Source organism: Felis catus, chromosome X (genome assembly GCF_018350175.1).
Source record: "Felis catus isolate Fca126 chromosome X, F.catus_Fca126_mat1.0, whole genome shotgun sequence".
NCBI classification, from domain to species: Eukaryota; Metazoa; Chordata; class Mammalia; order Carnivora; family Felidae; genus Felis; species Felis catus.
Window position 1 is genome coordinate 58879502 of NC_058386.1, and position 17674 is coordinate 58897175.

Sequence of the window (17674 nt, forward strand, 5' to 3'; positions counted from 1 at the left end):
TTCTCGCAGCACCATTTGTTAAAGAGACGTTCTTTTTTCCATTGGATATTCTTTTCTGCTTTGCCAAAGATTAGTTGGCCATACTTTTGTGGGTCTAGTTCTGGGGTTTCTATTCTATTCCATTGGTCTATGTGTCTGTTTTTGTGCCAATACCATGCTGTCTTGATGATTACAGCTTTGTAGTAGAGGCTAAAGTCTGGGATTGTGATGCCTCCTACTTTGGTCTTCTTCTTCAAAATTACTTTGGCTATTCGGGGCCTTTTGTGGTTCCATACAAATTTTAGGATTGCTTGTTCTAGCTTTGAGAAGAATGCTGGTGCAATTTTGATTGGGATTGCATTGAATGTGCAGATAGCTTTGGGTAATATTGACATTTTAACAATATTTATTCTTCCAATCCATGAGCACGGAATGTTTTTCCATTTCTTTATATCTTCTTCAATTTCCTTCATAAGCTTTCTATAGTTTTCAGCATACAGATCTTTTCCATCTTTGGTTAGGTTTATTCCTAGGTATTTTAATGCTTTTTGGTGCAACTGTGAATGGGATCAGTTTCTTTATTTGTCTTTCTGTTGCTTCATTATTACTGTATAAGAATGCAACTGATTTCTGTACATTGATTTTGTATCCCGCGACTTGCTGAATTCATGTTATCAGATCTAGCAGACTTTTGGTGCAGTATATCGGGTTTTCTACATATAATATCATGTCATCTGCAAAAAGCAAAAGGTTGACTTCATCTTTGCCAATTTTGATGTCTTTGATTTCCTTTTGTTGTCTGATTGTTGATGCTAGAACTTCCAACACTAATGTTAAACAACAGCGGTGAGAGTACACATCTGTTTTGTTCCTGATCTCAGGAAGAAAGCTCTCAGTATTTCCCCATTGAGGATGATATTAGATGTGGACTTTTCATAAATGGCTTTGATGATGTTTAAGTATGTTCTTTCTATCCCGACTTTCTCAAGGCTTTTTATTAAGAAGGGATGCTGAATTTTGTCAAATGCTTTTTCTGCATCCATTGACAAGATCATATGGTTCTTGGGGCGCCTGGGTGGCACAGTCGGTTAAACGTCCGACTTCAGCCAGGTCACGATCTTGCGGTCCGTGAGTTCGAGCCCCGCATCGGGCTCTGGGCTGATGGCTCAGAGCCTGGAGCCTGTTTCTGATTCTGTGTCTCCCTCTCTCTCTGCCCCTCCCCCGTTCATGCTCTGTCTCTCTCTGTCCCGAAAATAAATAAACGTTGAAAAAAAAATTAAAAAAAAAAAAGATCATATGGTTCTTATCTTTTCTTTTATTAATGTGACGTATCACGTTGATTGATTTGCGAATGTGGAACCAGCCCTGTAGCCCAGGAATGAATCCCACTTGATCATGGTGAATATTTTTTTTATATGCTGTTGAATTCAATTTGTTAGTATCTTGTTGAGAAATTTTGCATCCATGTTCATCAGGGATATTGGCCTGTAGTTCTTTTTATCGGGCCTCTTTCTGCTTTAGGAATCAAAGTAACACTGCCTTCATAGAATGAGTCTGGAAGTTTTCCTTCCCTTTCTATCTTTTGGAATAGCTTGAGAAGGATATGTATTATCTCTGCTTTAAATGTCTGGTAGAATTCCCCTGGGAAGCCATCTGGTCCTGGACTCTTATTTGTTGGGAGGTTTTTGATAACTGATTCAATTTCTTCACTGGTTATGGGTCTGTTCAAGCTTTATATTTCTTCTTGTTTGAGTTTTGAAGTGTGTGGGTGTTTAGAAATTTGTCCATTTCTTCCAGGTTGTCCAATTTGTTGGCATATAATTTTTTCTAGTATTCCCTGATAATTGCTTGTATTTCTGAGAGATTGGTTGTAATCATTCCATTTTCATTCATGATTTTATCTATTTGGGTCATTTCCCTTTTCTTTTTCAGAAGCCTGGCTAGAGGTTTATCAATTTTGTTTATTTTTTCAAAAAAACCAACTCTTGGTTTCATTGATCTGCTCTACAGTTTTTTTAGATTCTATATTGTTTATTTCTGCTCTGATCTTTATTATTTCTCTTCTTCTGCTGGGTTTGGGGTGTCATTGCTGTTCTGCTTCTATTTCCTTTAGGTGTGCTGTTAGATTTTGTATTTGGGATTTTTCCTGTTTCTTGAGATAGGCCTGGATTGCAATGTATTTTCCTCTCAGGACTGCCTTCACTGCATCCCAAAGCATTTGGATTGTTGTCTTTTCCTTTTCATTTCTTTCCATATATTTTTTAATTTCTTCTCTAGGGGCGCCTGGGTGGCGCAGTCGGTTGAGCGTCCGACTTCAGCCAGGTCACGATCTCGCGGTCCGTGAGTTCGAGCCCCGCGTCGGGCTCTGGGCTGATGGCTCAGAGCCTGGAGCCTGTCTCTGATTCTGTGTCTCCCTCTCTCTCTGCCCCTCCCCCGTTCATGCTCTGTCTCTCTCTGTCCCAAAAATAAATAAATGTTGAAAAAAAATTTTTTTAATTTCTTCTCTAATTGCCTGGTTGACCCATTCATTCTTTAGTAGGGTGTTCTTTAACCTCCATGCTTTTGGAGGTTTTCCAGACTTTTTCTTGTGGTTGATTTCAAGCTTCATCACATTGTGGTCTCAAAGTATGCATGGTATGATCTCAATTCTTGTATACTTATGAAGGGCTGTTTTGTGACCCAGTATGTGATCTATCTTGGAGAAGGTTCCATGTGCGCTCGAGAAGAAAGTATATTCTGTTGCTTTGGGATGCAGAGTTCTAAATAGATCTGTCAAGTCCATCTGATCCAGTGTATCATTCAGGGCCCTTGTTTCTTTATTGATCCTGGTCTAGATGATCTATCCAATGTTGTAAGTGCAGTATTAAAGTCCCCTGCAATTACCACATTCTTATCAGTAAGGTTGTGTATGTTTGTGATTGTTTTATATATTTGGGGGCTCCCGTATTCGGCGCATAGACATTTATAATTGTTAGCTCTTCCTGATGGATAGACCCTGTAATTATTATATAATGCCCTTCTTCATCTCTTGTTACAGCCTTTAATTTAAAGTCTAGTTTGTCTGATATAAGTATGGCTACTCCAGCTTTCTTTTGACTTCCAGTAGCATGATAGATAGTTCTCCATCCCCTCACTTTCAATCTGAAGGTGTCCTCAGGTCTAAAATGAGTCTCTTGTAGACAGCAAATAGATGGGTCTTGTTTTTTAATCCATTCTGATACCCTATGTCTTTTGGTTGGAGCATTTAGTCCATTTACATTCAGTGTTATTATAGAAAGATATGGGTTTAGAGTCATTGTGATGTCTGTAGGTTTCCTGCTTGCAGTGATGTCTCTGGTACTTTGCCTCACAGGATCCCCCTTAGGATCTCTTGTAGGGCTGGTTTAGTGGTGATGAATTCCTTCAGTTTTTGTTTGTTTGAGAAGACCTTTATCTCTCCTTCTAAATGACAGACTTGCTGGATAAAGGATTCTCGGCTGCATTTTTTTCTGTTCATCACATTGAAGATTTCCTGCCATTCCTTTTTGGCCTGCCAAGTTTCAGTAGAGAGATCTGTCACGAGTCTTATCGGTCTCCCTTTATATGTTACAGCACATTTAAATCTAGCTGCTTTCAGAATTTTCTCTTTATCCTTGTATTTTGCCAGTTTCACTATGCTATGTCGTGCAGAAGATCGATTCAAGTTCCGTCTGAAGGGAGTTCTCTGTGCCTCTTGGATTTCAGTGCCTTTTTCCTTCCCCAGTTCAGGGAAGTTCTCAGCTTCCCCTCTCTCTCTTCCTCCTCTGGAATCCCAATTATACATATATTATTTCATTTAATTATGTCACTTCTAAGTCTCACCTCATACTCCTGGATATTTTTATCTCTCTTTTTCTCAGCTTCTTTTTCCATAATTTTATCTTCTAATTCACCTATTCTCTCCTCTGCCTCTTCAATCCGAGCTGTGGTCGCCTCCATTTTATTTTGCAGCCCATTTATAGAATTTTTTAGCTCCTTCTGTTTCTTAGTCCCTTGATCTCTATAGTAATAGATTCTATACTGTCCTCTATACTTTTTTCAAGCCTGGCGATTAATTTTATGACTATTATTTTAAATTCATTTTGTTACATTGCTTAAATGGTTTTTGATCAGTTCGTTAGCTGTCGCTACTTCCTGGAGTTTCTTTTGAGGAAAATTCTTCCATTTCGTCATTTTGGATAGTCCCTGGAGTGGCAGGGAACTTCAGGACTCTTACCCTGTGCTGTCTGGGGTAACTTGCGTTGGTGGGCGGGGCCGCAGTCACACCTGATGTCTGCCCCCAGCCCACTGCTGGGGCCACAGTCAGACTGGTGTGTACCTTATCTTCCCCTCTCCCAGGGTCAGGAATCACTGTGGAGTGGTGTGGCCTCTGTCTGGGCTACTTGCACACTGCCAGGCTTGTGGTACTGCTTCAATGGGATCTGGCATATTAGCTGAGGTGAATCCACAAGGTGCACAGGGGCGGGAGGGGCAGGCTGAGCTCACTTTGCCTTCGGTGGTCCACTTTGGGAGGGGCCCTGTAGCACCAGGAGGGAGGCAGACCCTTCGAAGGGATGGATCCACAGAAACACAGCATTGGGTGTTTGCATGGTGCAAGCAAGTTCATGACGGGAACTGGTTCCTTTGGGATTTTGGCTGGGAGATGGGTGAGGGAGATGGCACTTCCCAGTGCCTTTGTTCCCTGCCAAGCTGAGCTCTGTCCTCCAGAGCTCAACAACTGTCCTTCCCATTGTCCTTTAGCCCTCCTGCTCTCCAAGCAGAGCTGCTGACTTATAACATTCTAGATGTTAAGTCCCACTGGCTGTCAGAACACACTCCCTCTGGCCCCCCCGCTTTTGCAAGCCAGACTCTGGGCTCTGCCTTGCTGGGTGGGCTGGCTGCCCCTCCACTGCCCCGGCTCCCTCCCGCCAGTCCGTGTAGCGCACACCACCTCTCCACCCTTCCTACCCTCTTCCATGGGCCTCTCTTCTACTCTTGGCTCCGGAGAGTCCGTTCTGCTAGTCTTCTGGTGGTTTTCTGGGTTATTTAGGCAGATGTGGGTGGAATCTAAGTGGTCAGCAGTATGCAGTGAGCCCAACGTCCTCCTACACTGCCATCTTCCCTTGAATCTAAGCCTTTAAATTTAAATTATAGGAGATAGGAGAACAAGCTAATAATACTACAAGGAAGCCATCAGACTAATCCAAATCATTGGCATAGAAATAAAAGTCAGGGGTGGGGAGGGATTGCTTTAGATTAAGAGACTTTTTTGAGAGAGAGAGAGAGAGAGAGAGAGAGGGAGGGAGAGAGAGACAGGGAGAGAGGGAGGGGCAGAGAGAGAAGGAGAGAGGGAATCCCACGGAGCCCTATGTGGGGCTTGAACCCACAAACCCCGAGATCATAACCTGAGCCAAAATCAAGAGTTAGATGTTTAACTGAGCCACCCAGGTGCCCCTAGATTAAGAGACTTAAGAAATATAACCAAATGCAGTGTGTGGACCTTCTTTGGATCCTAATTCAAACAAAACAATTATAAAAAGACTAAAGACTACTTGAAAAATGTGAATGTGGACTGGGTATTAGCTGATATCAAGGAATTAGCTTGTTTTGTTAGGTGATACATTATAATAGTTTTGTAAGTATGTGTTCTTTTTAAAAAGAGATGCAGCACTGAAGTATTTAAGGATGAAATTAGATGATGTCTGAGAATTTAAAGTACATTAGATGAAAAAAAGAAAAAAAGTAAGGATATGAGGAGGTATCAACAGAATCTGAGAAGCAGCATCAGCAAGGTAAAAAGAAACCTCTTTGACCTCAGCCACAGCAATTTCTTACTCGACACATCTCCAAAGACAAGGGAATTAAAAGCAAAAATGAACTATTGGGACCTCTTCAAGATAAAAAGCTTCTGCACTGCAAAGGAAACAATCAACAAAACTAAAAGGCAACCAATGGAACGGGAAAAGATATTTGCAAATGACACATCGGATAAAGGGCAGGTATCCAAAATCTATAAAGAATTCACCAAACCCCACACCCCAGAAACAAATAATCCAGTGAAGAAAGGGGCAGAAGTCATGAATAGACACTTTTCCAAAGAAGACATCCAGATGGCCAACAGACACAAAAAACGATGCTCAACGTCACTCATCATCAGGGAAATACAAATCAAAGCCACAGCGAGATACCACCTCACGTCAGTCAGAGTGGCTAAAATGAACAAATTAGGAGACTATAGATGCTGGAGAGGATGTGGAGAAACGGGAACCCTCTTGCACTGTTGGTAGGAATGCAAACTGGTGCAGCCGCTCTGGAAAACAGTGTAGAGGTTCCTGAAAAAATTAAAAATAGAACTACCCTATGATCCAGCAATAGCCTGCTAGGAATTTACCCAAGGGATACAGGAGTACTGATGCATAGAGGCCCTTGTACCCCAATGTTTATAGCAGCACTTTCTTTTTTTTTTTAAATGAGATTAACAGATCCAGTTAAGAACTTTTTTTTAATTTTTTAATTTTTAAAATTTTTTTTAATGTTTATTTATTTTTTTTTGAGAGAGAGACAGAGACAGAATGCAACTGGGTTAGGGGCAGAGAGAGAGGGAGACACAGATGCAGAAGCAGGCTCCAGGATCTGAGCTGTCACCACAGAGCCCGACGCGGGGCTCGAACTCACGAGCTATGAGATCATGACCTGAGCCGAAGTCGGACACTCAACCAATTGAGCCACCCAGGCGCCCCTATAGCAGCACTTTCAACAAAAGCCATATTATGGAAAGAGCCTAAATGTCCATCAACTGATGAATGGATAAAGAAGATGTGGTTTATATACACAATGGAATACCACTTGGCAATAAGAAGGAATGAAATCTGGCCATTTGCAGCAACATGGATGGAACTGGAGGGTATTATGCTAAGTGAAATAAGCGAGGCAGAGAAAGACAGATACCATGTGTTTTCACTCATATGTGGATCTTGAGAAACTTAACAGAAGACCATGGGGGAAGGGAAGGGGAAAAAAAAGTTACAAACAGAGAGGGAAGGAGGCAAACCATAAAAGACTCTTAAATATAGAGAACTGAAGGTTGATGGGGAGTGGGGGAGAGGGGAAATTGTGTGATGGGCATTGAGGAGGGCACTTGTTGGGATGAGCACTGGGTGTTGCATGGAAGACAATTTGACAATAAATTATATTAGAAAAAAAAAATCAGGAGAGAGGAGCCTGGGTGGCTCAATTGGTTGGGCGTCTGACTATTGATTTCGGCTCAGGTCATGGTATCATGGTTTCATGAATTCGAGCCCCACATGGGCTCTGTGCTGACAGCACAGAGCCTGCTTGAGATTGTCCCTCTTTCTCTGCCATCCCCCATTCACATTGTCTTGGTCTCTCTCAAAATAAATAAATAAACTTAAAAAAAAAAAAAAGAAAAAGAAAATCAGGACAGTGAGGAGTCCTGGAAGCCAAATGAATGCAGAGTTTCATGGAGAAGTGATCAACACTGTCAAATACTGCTGGTAAGTCAAGGAAGATGAGGATTACAAAGTGACCTTTAGATTTATGAAATCATTAGTGACCTTGACAAAAGCAGTTTGAGTGACAGGAGAAAGTGGGTGACACAGAGAATAGAGAAAGAGAGCAGCAGACAGGTGATAGCAAGACAGTATGGACAACATAGACACATACAAACTGGTGACACAGGGAGAGCAAGTGACATAGACAGTGAGTGAGAGACAAAAGGTAGGCAACATGAGAGAAAGGGTGAGTGACAGAGGTAAGCAGAGGGTGGCTGACTCTACCAGTCATCATTTGTTGCCTCTCAGTTCCAAATTCACCCCTCAATACCTGTTCTGTGATAATGGACAGAATTCCTTTAAGCATCTCTCCTTTACAGCGAACACGATGTTACTCTTTCTCAGTAGAGGGCGCCTGAGGGACACTTCAGGAGGAAGGGGCTCTTCTGAAGTTACGGCTGCTGCAGTACACGGGGACAACAGAATAGCCCACAACCACAAACCCAGAACATGCCGTCCCTCAATGACCTTGAAGCCTCCACCTGGCATGGCAATAACCTTCTTGCATCTCCTCACATAGAAACCAGCTCGCCCAACAGCTCGCCTGTGCCCTGGGCCCCTACCTCTTCTGTGTGCACATGACAAGAGTTGCTGATAGACTGCTTGCCACCTGCACTCCAGAAGTTTGCCTCCTGTTGGCCCAGGGGATGCAGACCAGCCAGAGCATTTCTCCGCTACACAGTGGGCTGAACTACACCTTCTCCCATGAAGCCTGAACCTCAGCCTTGGGGAGAGGATCCCCTTCCAAGTCTGTCCTTCCTTGGATACTCCCCCTTAGCCCAAGGACACCATATGGAGTTTCCGTGTCTTTTTTTTTTTTTAATGTTTATTTATTTTTGAGAGAGAGACAGAGCATGAGCAGGGGAGAAGAAAGAGAGGGAGACACAGAATCCAAAGCATGCTCCAGGCTCTGGGCTGTCAGCACAGAGCCTGACGCAGGGTGTGAACCCACGAACCACGAGATCATGACCTGAGCTTAAGTCAGATGCTTAACCGACTGAGCCACCCAGGCACCCCTTTCGTATTTCTTATAGTCACTCGTTTATCATTTTAATAATTCTTTATATTGAAATTCTTGTTTTAATATGCTATATGGTTTCTACCTCCTGACTGGACCCAAGATACAGTGACAGAGAGGAAAAAGAGGGTAGGTGACAGAATGAAAGAATGGTGACAGAGAAGGAAAGTGAATGACAAAGTGGGTAACAGAGAATGAGTAACAGAGGTAGAGAGTGCAGGACAGAGGTTATGGGTGACAGAGAAAGGGGGGAAGGGGCGACAGTGGGGAGGATGACAGACACAGAAAGAGGGTGGAACGGAAGAGTAAGTGGATGAGACAGAATGGATGACAGTGTGAGCAGGAAGAGGACAGTGTCAACAGGATGGATGACAGAAGGAGAGAGAATGGGGGCAACAGAGAGGATGTGGTGGGTGACAGAGAATGGGAGAAGGAGAAAGAAAATATGAGTGCCAGAGAGGGAGAGTGAGTGACAAAGGTGGGTGACAGAGGAAGAGATAATGGGGAACAGGAAGAGACAGGACAGAAAGGGGGAGAGGAGGACGGTGGGCAAGAGAAGAGCTGGGGGGTAAGCATGACAGGTACCGAAAGCGTGCGACAGAGTTACTTCATCTGACAGAAGATGTGTGTGAAAAAAGAAGACATGGGTGCAGAGAGTGTATGACAGCAAGTTTCAAAGTTTTCTTTCAGCTGTTAGGCAGGAGGGGCAGAGAGATGAAGAAGGTGGGACAGCAAGAGGAGAGAGAGGAGAGAGGGAGGAAGAAAGGCAGATATGTATGAGCAGAGTGTGCCAAGGAGGACTAGCAGCACTGAAGAAGGCAGAGAAGGTGATGCTTTGTGCAAGGGGGCTTCGGTGTAGGTTGGATTTGGAAGAGGACGGGAGAGACAGAGAAAGATTAGGAGAAATAAAAAAGATTGTGAGTTGAGGGGTCATGAGAGGCAGGGGACTGTGAGGGCAGAAGATGCTGACTGTGAAAGAAGGGCTGAGCGTTGAAGGGAGCAGGGGAGTTTGGGAATGTTCAGGAAAGAGCACCTGAGAGCAAGGAAGAGACAGGTGCCTGTGTAAGAGGCAGTGTTGGGGAAATCCAGGCATTTTTGCTTGCTCAGGAAAAGGAGGGGAAGGGGTTAAATAGCTTAAGCCTTCCTATCCCCATTTTTCAGATGAAAACATTGAGGCTCAGAACAGTCAAATGACTTACTTAAGGTTTCCCAGCTAGCAGACGGCAGAGCCATATTTTGAACCCCAAACGGCCCAACTCCAAAGCTAGTACTCTACCACACCACACTGCTCCCTGTTTTCCCAAATCTTCCTTAAAGACGTCATGTAACTTAGCCTAAAGATGTGATTTTACTCCTCAGTAAGACCTTTTAGCTTTTAACAGCCTTAAAACACTTTTTTTGAAAGGAAGACAGAACTATTACACTGGCCCAATTTATTTGTTTGTAAAACATCAAAATTTAAAACTTCTGTGCATCAAAGGACACTACCAACAGAGTGAAAAGGCAACCTACAGAATGCGAGAAAAGATCTGCAAATCATATTTGATAAGGAGTTAATACCCAAAATACGTGAAGATAAAACAACCCACCTGACTAAAAAATGGGCAAAGGAGTTGAATGGACATTCCTCCAAAGATATACAAATGGCCAATAAGCCTATGAAAAGATGCTCAACATCACTAATCATTAGAGAAATGCAAATCAAAATCCCAACAACTTCATTATCATTAGGATGGCTAGTAACAACCATCACAACAAAACCAGAAAATAACAAGTGGTGGTGAGAATATGGAGACAATGTAACCCTTGTACACCGCTGGAGGGAAGGTAAAATGATGCAGCTGCAGTAAAAGACCGTATGGCAGTTCCTCAAAAAATTAATAATAGAATTACCCTGTGATCCAGCAATCCCACCTCTGGCTAGATATCCAAAAGAATTGAAAGCAGGATCTCAAAGAGAGATTTGCACACCCATGTTCAAAGCCAGCTCTGTTCACAATAGTCAAGAGATGAAAGCAACCCAAGTGTCCATCAACAGATACATGGATAAACAAAATGTGGTATGTGCACATGATGGAATATTATCCCCTCCTAAAAAGGAAGGAAATCCTGTAACGACACAATACTGATGAACTTTGATGAAAGTATGCTCCGTGAAATAAACCCATCACATAAAGACAAATACTGTATGATGCCACTTGTATGAGGCTCCTGGAGTTAAATGCACCAGGGCAGAAAGTAGAATGATGGCTGCCAGGGGCTGGGGGAGATGGGAGGAAGGAGTTCTTTAATAGGAAATTTTGGCTTTGCAAGCTGAAGAGTTCTGGAGGTGGAAGGTGGTGCTGCTTTAACAACAGTATTAATGTTATTAATGTTATTAACACCACTGAACTGTATACTTAAGAATGGTTAAGTTACATTGTTTCTATTTTATCACAACTTTTTTAAAAAGTTTAAATCTCATCCTCACATCACCATGTCCCCCACCCTTAGCCATAAGATGAACGCTTACTCATTGAACACAAGCATCTCCTTCTGTGAGGCCGGCCCTTGTAGTTGACCAATCTCATCCTCTATGCCCATACTATGCCTTGCACATTATACCTCTTTCAGCACTCATCAAACATTATAGCGATTATTGGTTTACCTACCCCTTTCCACTACCAAAATATAAGCAGTATTGAGGGGGCAAGGTTAGTGTTTCACTCCTCTCTGTATCCCCTAGGCCTGGTGTTTGGTAGACTGGCAAGACTCAAGAAAGGCTTGATCAGTGGAAGTTCTGACTTTTAAGGAGTTCGCACTGGAGAGCTATCTGACCAAAGAAGGGGGCATCGGGAGGTTCCCCAGGTTTTAGAAATCTGAGCAGATTCCCACGCCCTACTCCGAGAACGCAAGGGCGCGTCTCACAAGGGCCTCAGCAGTCTGGCCCCCCGGGAGGGTCCGAGGGCTTCCCACCCCCACTGCCGGCCAGAGCCTGCGAGCTAGACCCCCCAGCGGCCCAGACATACCTCAGGTAACGGGCAGCCTGCTCCGGGCTTAAGGCCGCGGCTTCCGCAGACCCTCTGGACGCCTCCATGACCCCCAACTCGGGCTCCAGGTATCTCAGCGGGCGATCAAATTTCGCTCGCTCCCGCCCGGCGCATGCGTGGTGCGCCGGAAGGCGGGGCAAGGCCAACAGTCGGTCTCGCGGCTGGCCAATCGGCAGCGCCCCCTTCCGCGCCACCGCCGGAGCCCGCCCGCGCGCCTGCGCCTATACGCGCTGGAGCTAAGAGGCGGTCCCAGGCCCAAAGGAGAGGGAGGGCGTTGTGTCCTCTCCTCTCTCCCATTTTCAGTTCGGTGCAAGCAGTGCTTCAGCACTTTCGTGCGTGTGCGTGTGCTAGCTATCCTCGTGAGTGAAGGAAAATGCCTGATATGATCTCGGTCACTTTAGTGGCCGCTAGAGACCTTCTCCATAGCCTGTTCCCCCCAAATATCCTTCATTCCATGCTCGCCATTGCCTGGCATTGAGCATGCTTTGAATTCAAACACTCTGGGAGACATGGTCCCCGTGACTTAGACTTACATTGAGGAAGAGTCTTCAAGAGCCAAGCCAAAGTTCTCATTTAAGAAATAAGTAGTGCTAAAAAAAAAAAAAAAAAAAAAGTAGTGCTGTAACGTATGGTTACCATTTCTTTAGAAGCTCCAACTAGGATGCCATCATTTTCAAAGGCAGAGCTCAGAGCTTGGGGCAGGAAACCAGTGAGTTTAAGTCAGTTGCTTGGATGATCCTCAGAGGTTGTGGACCAACAAAAATTGTCCTTGTTCATACGGCGATGAAAACATGGACATTGTGATTCTTCAAGGCACTGATTAACATTCAGTGTTTGAAAACTCACCTATTGACCCAGTCACGCCCACCATAAGTCCAGAGGATTTTAGGCTTTTTGTAAATACCATAGATCATTAGTTCAAAAGGGGATCTTCTAAAAAGAAACTATGGGACATTTTCCTAGTTCACATGACTTTAGGTCATATTTTCATATGGCTTTAAGCCTTCTGTTAAGAGGGCTTTTAGTATACTACTACTATCCCCGTTTTCAGATACGAAAACTGAGGCTGGGGACATAAAGTGACTTTGCCTAAGGTTCCAGAGCTGGGAAATAGCAGAGCCAGAATTTAATACCAGGTCTATATGGAAAATCCATGCTCCTTCACTGTGTCCACTGCCTATTGCCAGAAAGGAGAGTAGTGGGAAATGAGGTAGATGAGGTAGTTGGAAGCCAGTTTTTGAAAGAGCTTGCTTACTCTGTTGAAGTGTTTGAATCACTTCTCTCCCTAGAGGCAAGTTTGCATTGGGGTGGGTCGAGTGCGCAGGCATTCTGGGTACCCAAAGTAGGCGTGTGATGAGAAAGGCTGGTTGGGGAGAATTTCATAGAAAGGAGAAAAGAGATGGGAGCACAAAAATCTTCATCGCCAGTCTAGGGCAGGCCATCTCCAGTTGTGCTTTGGCTCAGCATCTACCATCATCTCTTACATATCTTTGGAACAGTTGAGAACTCAAAATGAAGCAAAGCAAACCCCTGATTACTATCTCAGGCAGCTGCCTTTCTGTGGGCTGTGGAGAAAAGCTAGAAGGAACTCCCTCAGGACCCAGACTCTGGCCTCCCTGCTTCCTAGCTTTCAATGATCCCCAAAGGCTCTGAATATTGGGAAGAAAGGACCAGGATTCCTGCTTGCTTGCCCTTAGGTTATTGGATTTTTTTCAGTACCATTCTCACACAGCCACAGGACTGTGGCTTCTTTTTTGTTAAAGTTTATTTATTTATTTATTTTGAAAGAGAGATAGAGAGGGCAAAGACAGAGGGAGAGAGAGAGAGAATCCCAAGCAGGTTCCGCACCATCAGCACAGAGCCCAAAGTGGGGCTGGGACTCACAAACTGTGACATCATGACCTGAGCTGAAATTAAGAGTCTCACACTTAAGCGACTGAGCCACTCAGGTGCCCCAGGACTCCCCCTTATTTAAAACCCACTAAATCCTCTAGCTCTCTTTCCCTCCCCCTCAGTCCCACAGTCACTACCTTCGGGCCCTTCTCAGTGCCTTCCAGAGTCCCAGCTCTCACCGAGGGGTGCAAGTGACCCAGGAAACTCATCACCCTGGACTCCTAGTCCTCCTTTCTAAAGGGTAACACAGGCTCATAGACCAGAAATAAGAGAGGGGTTGGGGAGGATTTAGGGTGGATAAGTAGAGAAAATGGAAACGAATCAAAATAACAGTTATTACTATATCCCATTTATGTATCAGAGCCTGTTCATGGTACTTTATATTAATTCTCTTGACTGTTCCTCATTTCATGTCTACCCCCAGAGTGAGGGCTCCCATTCCCCCAGCTTCCCCCAGGGGAATGGAGTTTCAAAAGCCTTCCCTAATTATTGTTAATTTTTAAAGTGTGCTAATGGTATTGTTGTATTTTTTAAAGTCCTTATCTGCTAGAGATGCATAATGGAGTGTTTTCAGATAAAATTATATGACATCTGGGGTTTGTATTAAAATACTCCAGAAGGCAGAAAGATGAGGAGGGGGAAAGATGAACATAGACTGGCAAAATATTGATTATTGTTGAAACTTGTTACAGAGGTTCATTATCGTTCTTCTCTCTGCTCTGCCTGTTCGAAATTTTCCATAATAAAAATTTAAAAAAAAACCTTTGCTATCTAATCTGCAAATAACACTGAGTCACCAGTACTCAAAGACCGGAAATAAGATAATGAGTCCTTGTGGGGGAGCTCAGAATGGGTAAATGGAGAGATGGATGAGGCAGGCTAAGAACAATAGCTATTGCTAATATAGTACTTGAGTGCCAAGCCTTGTTCCACACAGTTTACATATATTAAGTCTTTTCATCCTCACAACAACCTTGTTAGGTAGAGTATGCTATTATTATCCACCCTTTATAGATAAGGAATCGGAGGCACAGAAAGAATAACTTCTACCAGCTTACACAGCTTGTGAGTGGTAAAGCTGGGCTCCAAACCCAGGCATTCTGGCTTTTGAGTTTTTGCTCTTAGACATTATGCCAGTTAGATATAGAAAGCAGATGATAGGTGAAGATAAGTGTTCATTCATCCATTTACTTCTTCATGTATTTAATAGATATGTGTTGAGCCTTTACAAGATGGCCAGGCAAACATCTGGGTGCTGGGATACAGTGGTGAGCAAAACAGACCGTTTCTTGCTATCAAAGAGTTTGAAGTTTGGGGATTTGGGGGAAGACTTGAAATAATAAACATGCAAGCATGTGGAAAATCACAAACCATGATGAGGGCACAGAAAGAGAGTTCCAGGGAATCTGAGAGCATATGATGGGGTACCTGACCCAGTCTGAAGGGGCTGGGGAGGTTTTTCTGAGGAAGTAACATCTGAGCTGAGAGCTGAAGGGTAAGGAGAAATTAAAATGGAAGGGAAAAGCATTTCAGGCAGAGGGAAGAGCACGATCAAAGGTCCTGAAGCAGGAGAGAGATTGATGCACATGAAGAACTGAAAAGGGTAGGGTGGTTGGAGCAAAGCCTAGGACGCTAGAGTTGGAAGGGTTTTTTGGAGTCCAGTCCAAAGTCGCAGGTGAGAGAACTGCCACTGGGAAAGAAGGAAGTGACTGGTCTAAGGCTACACCCTGAATCAGTGGCAGAAACAGGACTCAACCTAGGTTCCTTGACTCCCAGTCCAGTACTCTTTCCAACACAGACCATGGCTTTCCTGCATATGAGGAGGAGGGAGGTCAAATGAGTGTCAGCAAAATGCTGCTCATGCGGACTCAGAATGGAAGAGAGTGTTTTTGGAGATAGGTAGAAATAACCAAATGGAATCCTCGTGGACAAGGAGGCCAAGAGTGAGTTTGGGGCAGAAGAGAAGTAATTTGGAAACAGGGAGAATTTAATCTGTGATTCCCAGACAGCTAATTAGGCTTTTATCCAGCTATTTCCAGCAAGAGTTCTAAAGTGGGTGGGATTTGGTGGGGTGGAGGGGGGAGCTGGAGAAGAATACTGGGGCAGATGTCTTCAGCCTCTCTTTTGAGGTGAGGAGGGTGCTTTCCCGCTCAGCGGCCCAGCTGTGAGTCATCTCCAGTTCTGCCAGCAGGGGGAGCCAGAAACTGTTTCCTAAGAATGGCAGCTGGCCTGGCCCACCCGCAGGATAAATTCTTACTGGAAGCTAGTCAAGTCAGTCCAAGATGCTGTGGAAATGACAGGAGCTGAGGGGAAAGAGGGAGCCAAGATTTAGGATTATTCACAGGGTCTTTGCACTAAATTTCAGTCATTGGTAAGTGCCTCTTAAACCTGCCTCCTAGGGTTTGAGCTGAAGCAGGCAGGCACCAAAGGGTAGGGATCATTTGACAGGACAGTGCCGCTGCAAAAAACATGGCCTCCTTCACTCCCTTTGGGCTGCTTCGTCCACTCCCCAAACCTCATAATTTTGTCTCTAGCCTCATCCTTTCTCCTGAGTTTCAGTCCTAGATGGCCAACTGGCTACAGGACATATCTTCCTGGAAGCTCAACCTCAACATGGCACTGAACTCATGTCCCACCCTCCCCTAGACCTGTTCCCTCAATATTCCTCACTTCCATGAACAGCATTTCCAACCCCCCCAATTGTTCAAGTCAGAAACTGGGAGGCATCTTTCCAATTCACCAATACATCTTGTTGGATCTACCTCCAAAATATATCTCCAACCCAAACACTTCTCTTCATCTCCTCTGCCACCATTCTGGTCTGTCACACTGTCATCTCTCACCTGCCTTACTTCAATAGCTTCCTGGCTTTCTTCCTGCTTTTATTTGTGCCTGCTCCCCAGTGTTTCTGCACCCAGAAACCAAAGTGATCTTTCAAAAACACCAATCTGATCATGTCATGGCCCTGTCTAAACCCTTTGAAGCCCCCCCCCCTTGCCCTCAAAATCAAGTCTGCTTCCTCAGCATGGCTTTCAAGGCCTTCCTGATCTGGCCCCTGACTGCTTCTCCTGCCTTATGACTCACTTCTCCATGACATGAGCATGCACATACTCTCACGCACATACATACACATACACACATCACTCTTCTCAAGCTAAAACACTTCTACTCACTCAAATCTTGTCTCACATGCTATTTCCTCTGCGTGGACTTTCTTCCTTTCTTTTTTGTCTCACTATGTCCTACTCACTCCTTGGCTCTCAGCTCAAGTTTCCCTTCTTCCAGGGACCTTCCATAATCCTTCCCAACATTCATCCTCTGTGACACAGTGTGACATGCCCTGCCTTTATCATTGGATTTAGTCCATGGAATGTGGTTGTCCAGTTACCTCTGGCTCACCCAGCCCATGATCATGTGGGCTCTGTGAAGGACAGATCTGGCTTTTTCACAGTTACAGCTTCACAGAGCTTAGCACAGTACCTGCATATAGTAGCTTGTAAGCAAATATTTGTTGGATGGATGGATGGATTTGTCAATTTACTAGTCTCAAAGGTGAGCAATAGACACCGTGTTGGAGAGCTAAGTAAAGCTGTGGGTAAGAATGATACATCCAAAACAATAGTGAGGAGCAGGAACCAAGGAAAAGGGGAGGTCCAAGCATACCCATCCCAGCCACACTTCTTGCCAGCACTGTGCCTGTCTCCCTCTTAAATCTGCCTCAGAATGGACTTGGAAATAGCACAAAAGAATCTGAGTTACACCGAGGAATAGGATACTCCCTTTCTATTCTCTTCCAAATCTTGTTTTGCTGTGAAATGAGTGGGTTCCTGCCAGTGTTGGTGGACTTTCCAGATGCCCTATACATATGTGTTCCCCAAGTCAAGAGCATTTCTGGTAGCTCCCATGACCTCCTCCTCAGCTTCCAAATCTACTTCCTGCAGCAGCAGAGAAAACCTTCCTACATGGCATGAGCACCTATCCTAAAAGCTAAAGTCAAAGCTCCTCCCTGGTTCCAGCCCAAGAAGGGACTCCTGTGGGCACCTAATCTTAACCTTTGTGGTCCTTTGCCCTTCCTTTTAGGCACTAAAAGAGATAGACAGTAGAAACTACAAGCTCTTGAGGGGAGGCTAAGGGTTACATTTTTCTACAGCCCTTCGAAGGCCTTGGCCCCCTGCCCAGATCTGAGT

The 17674-nt window shown here is 44.4% G+C and overlaps 2 protein-coding genes across 2 annotated transcripts in view; one reads left to right on the forward strand and one right to left on the reverse strand.

The window, feature by feature from the left end:
• Window positions 1-11707, reverse strand: part of ERCC6L (ERCC excision repair 6 like, spindle assembly checkpoint helicase) — a 35909-nt gene extending 24202 nt beyond the window's left edge. Inside the window, exon 1 of the mRNA XM_006943820.5 lies at window positions 11574-11707. Coding sequence (XP_006943882.3) covers window positions 11574-11641 — 68 coding nt within the window. The 5' untranslated portion in view covers window positions 11642-11707. The remainder of the gene's footprint in view (window positions 1-11573) is intronic.
• Window positions 1-17674, forward strand: part of PIN4 (peptidylprolyl cis/trans isomerase, NIMA-interacting 4) — a 70455-nt gene that overhangs the window by 38597 nt on the left and 14184 nt on the right. The window lies entirely within an intron of this gene.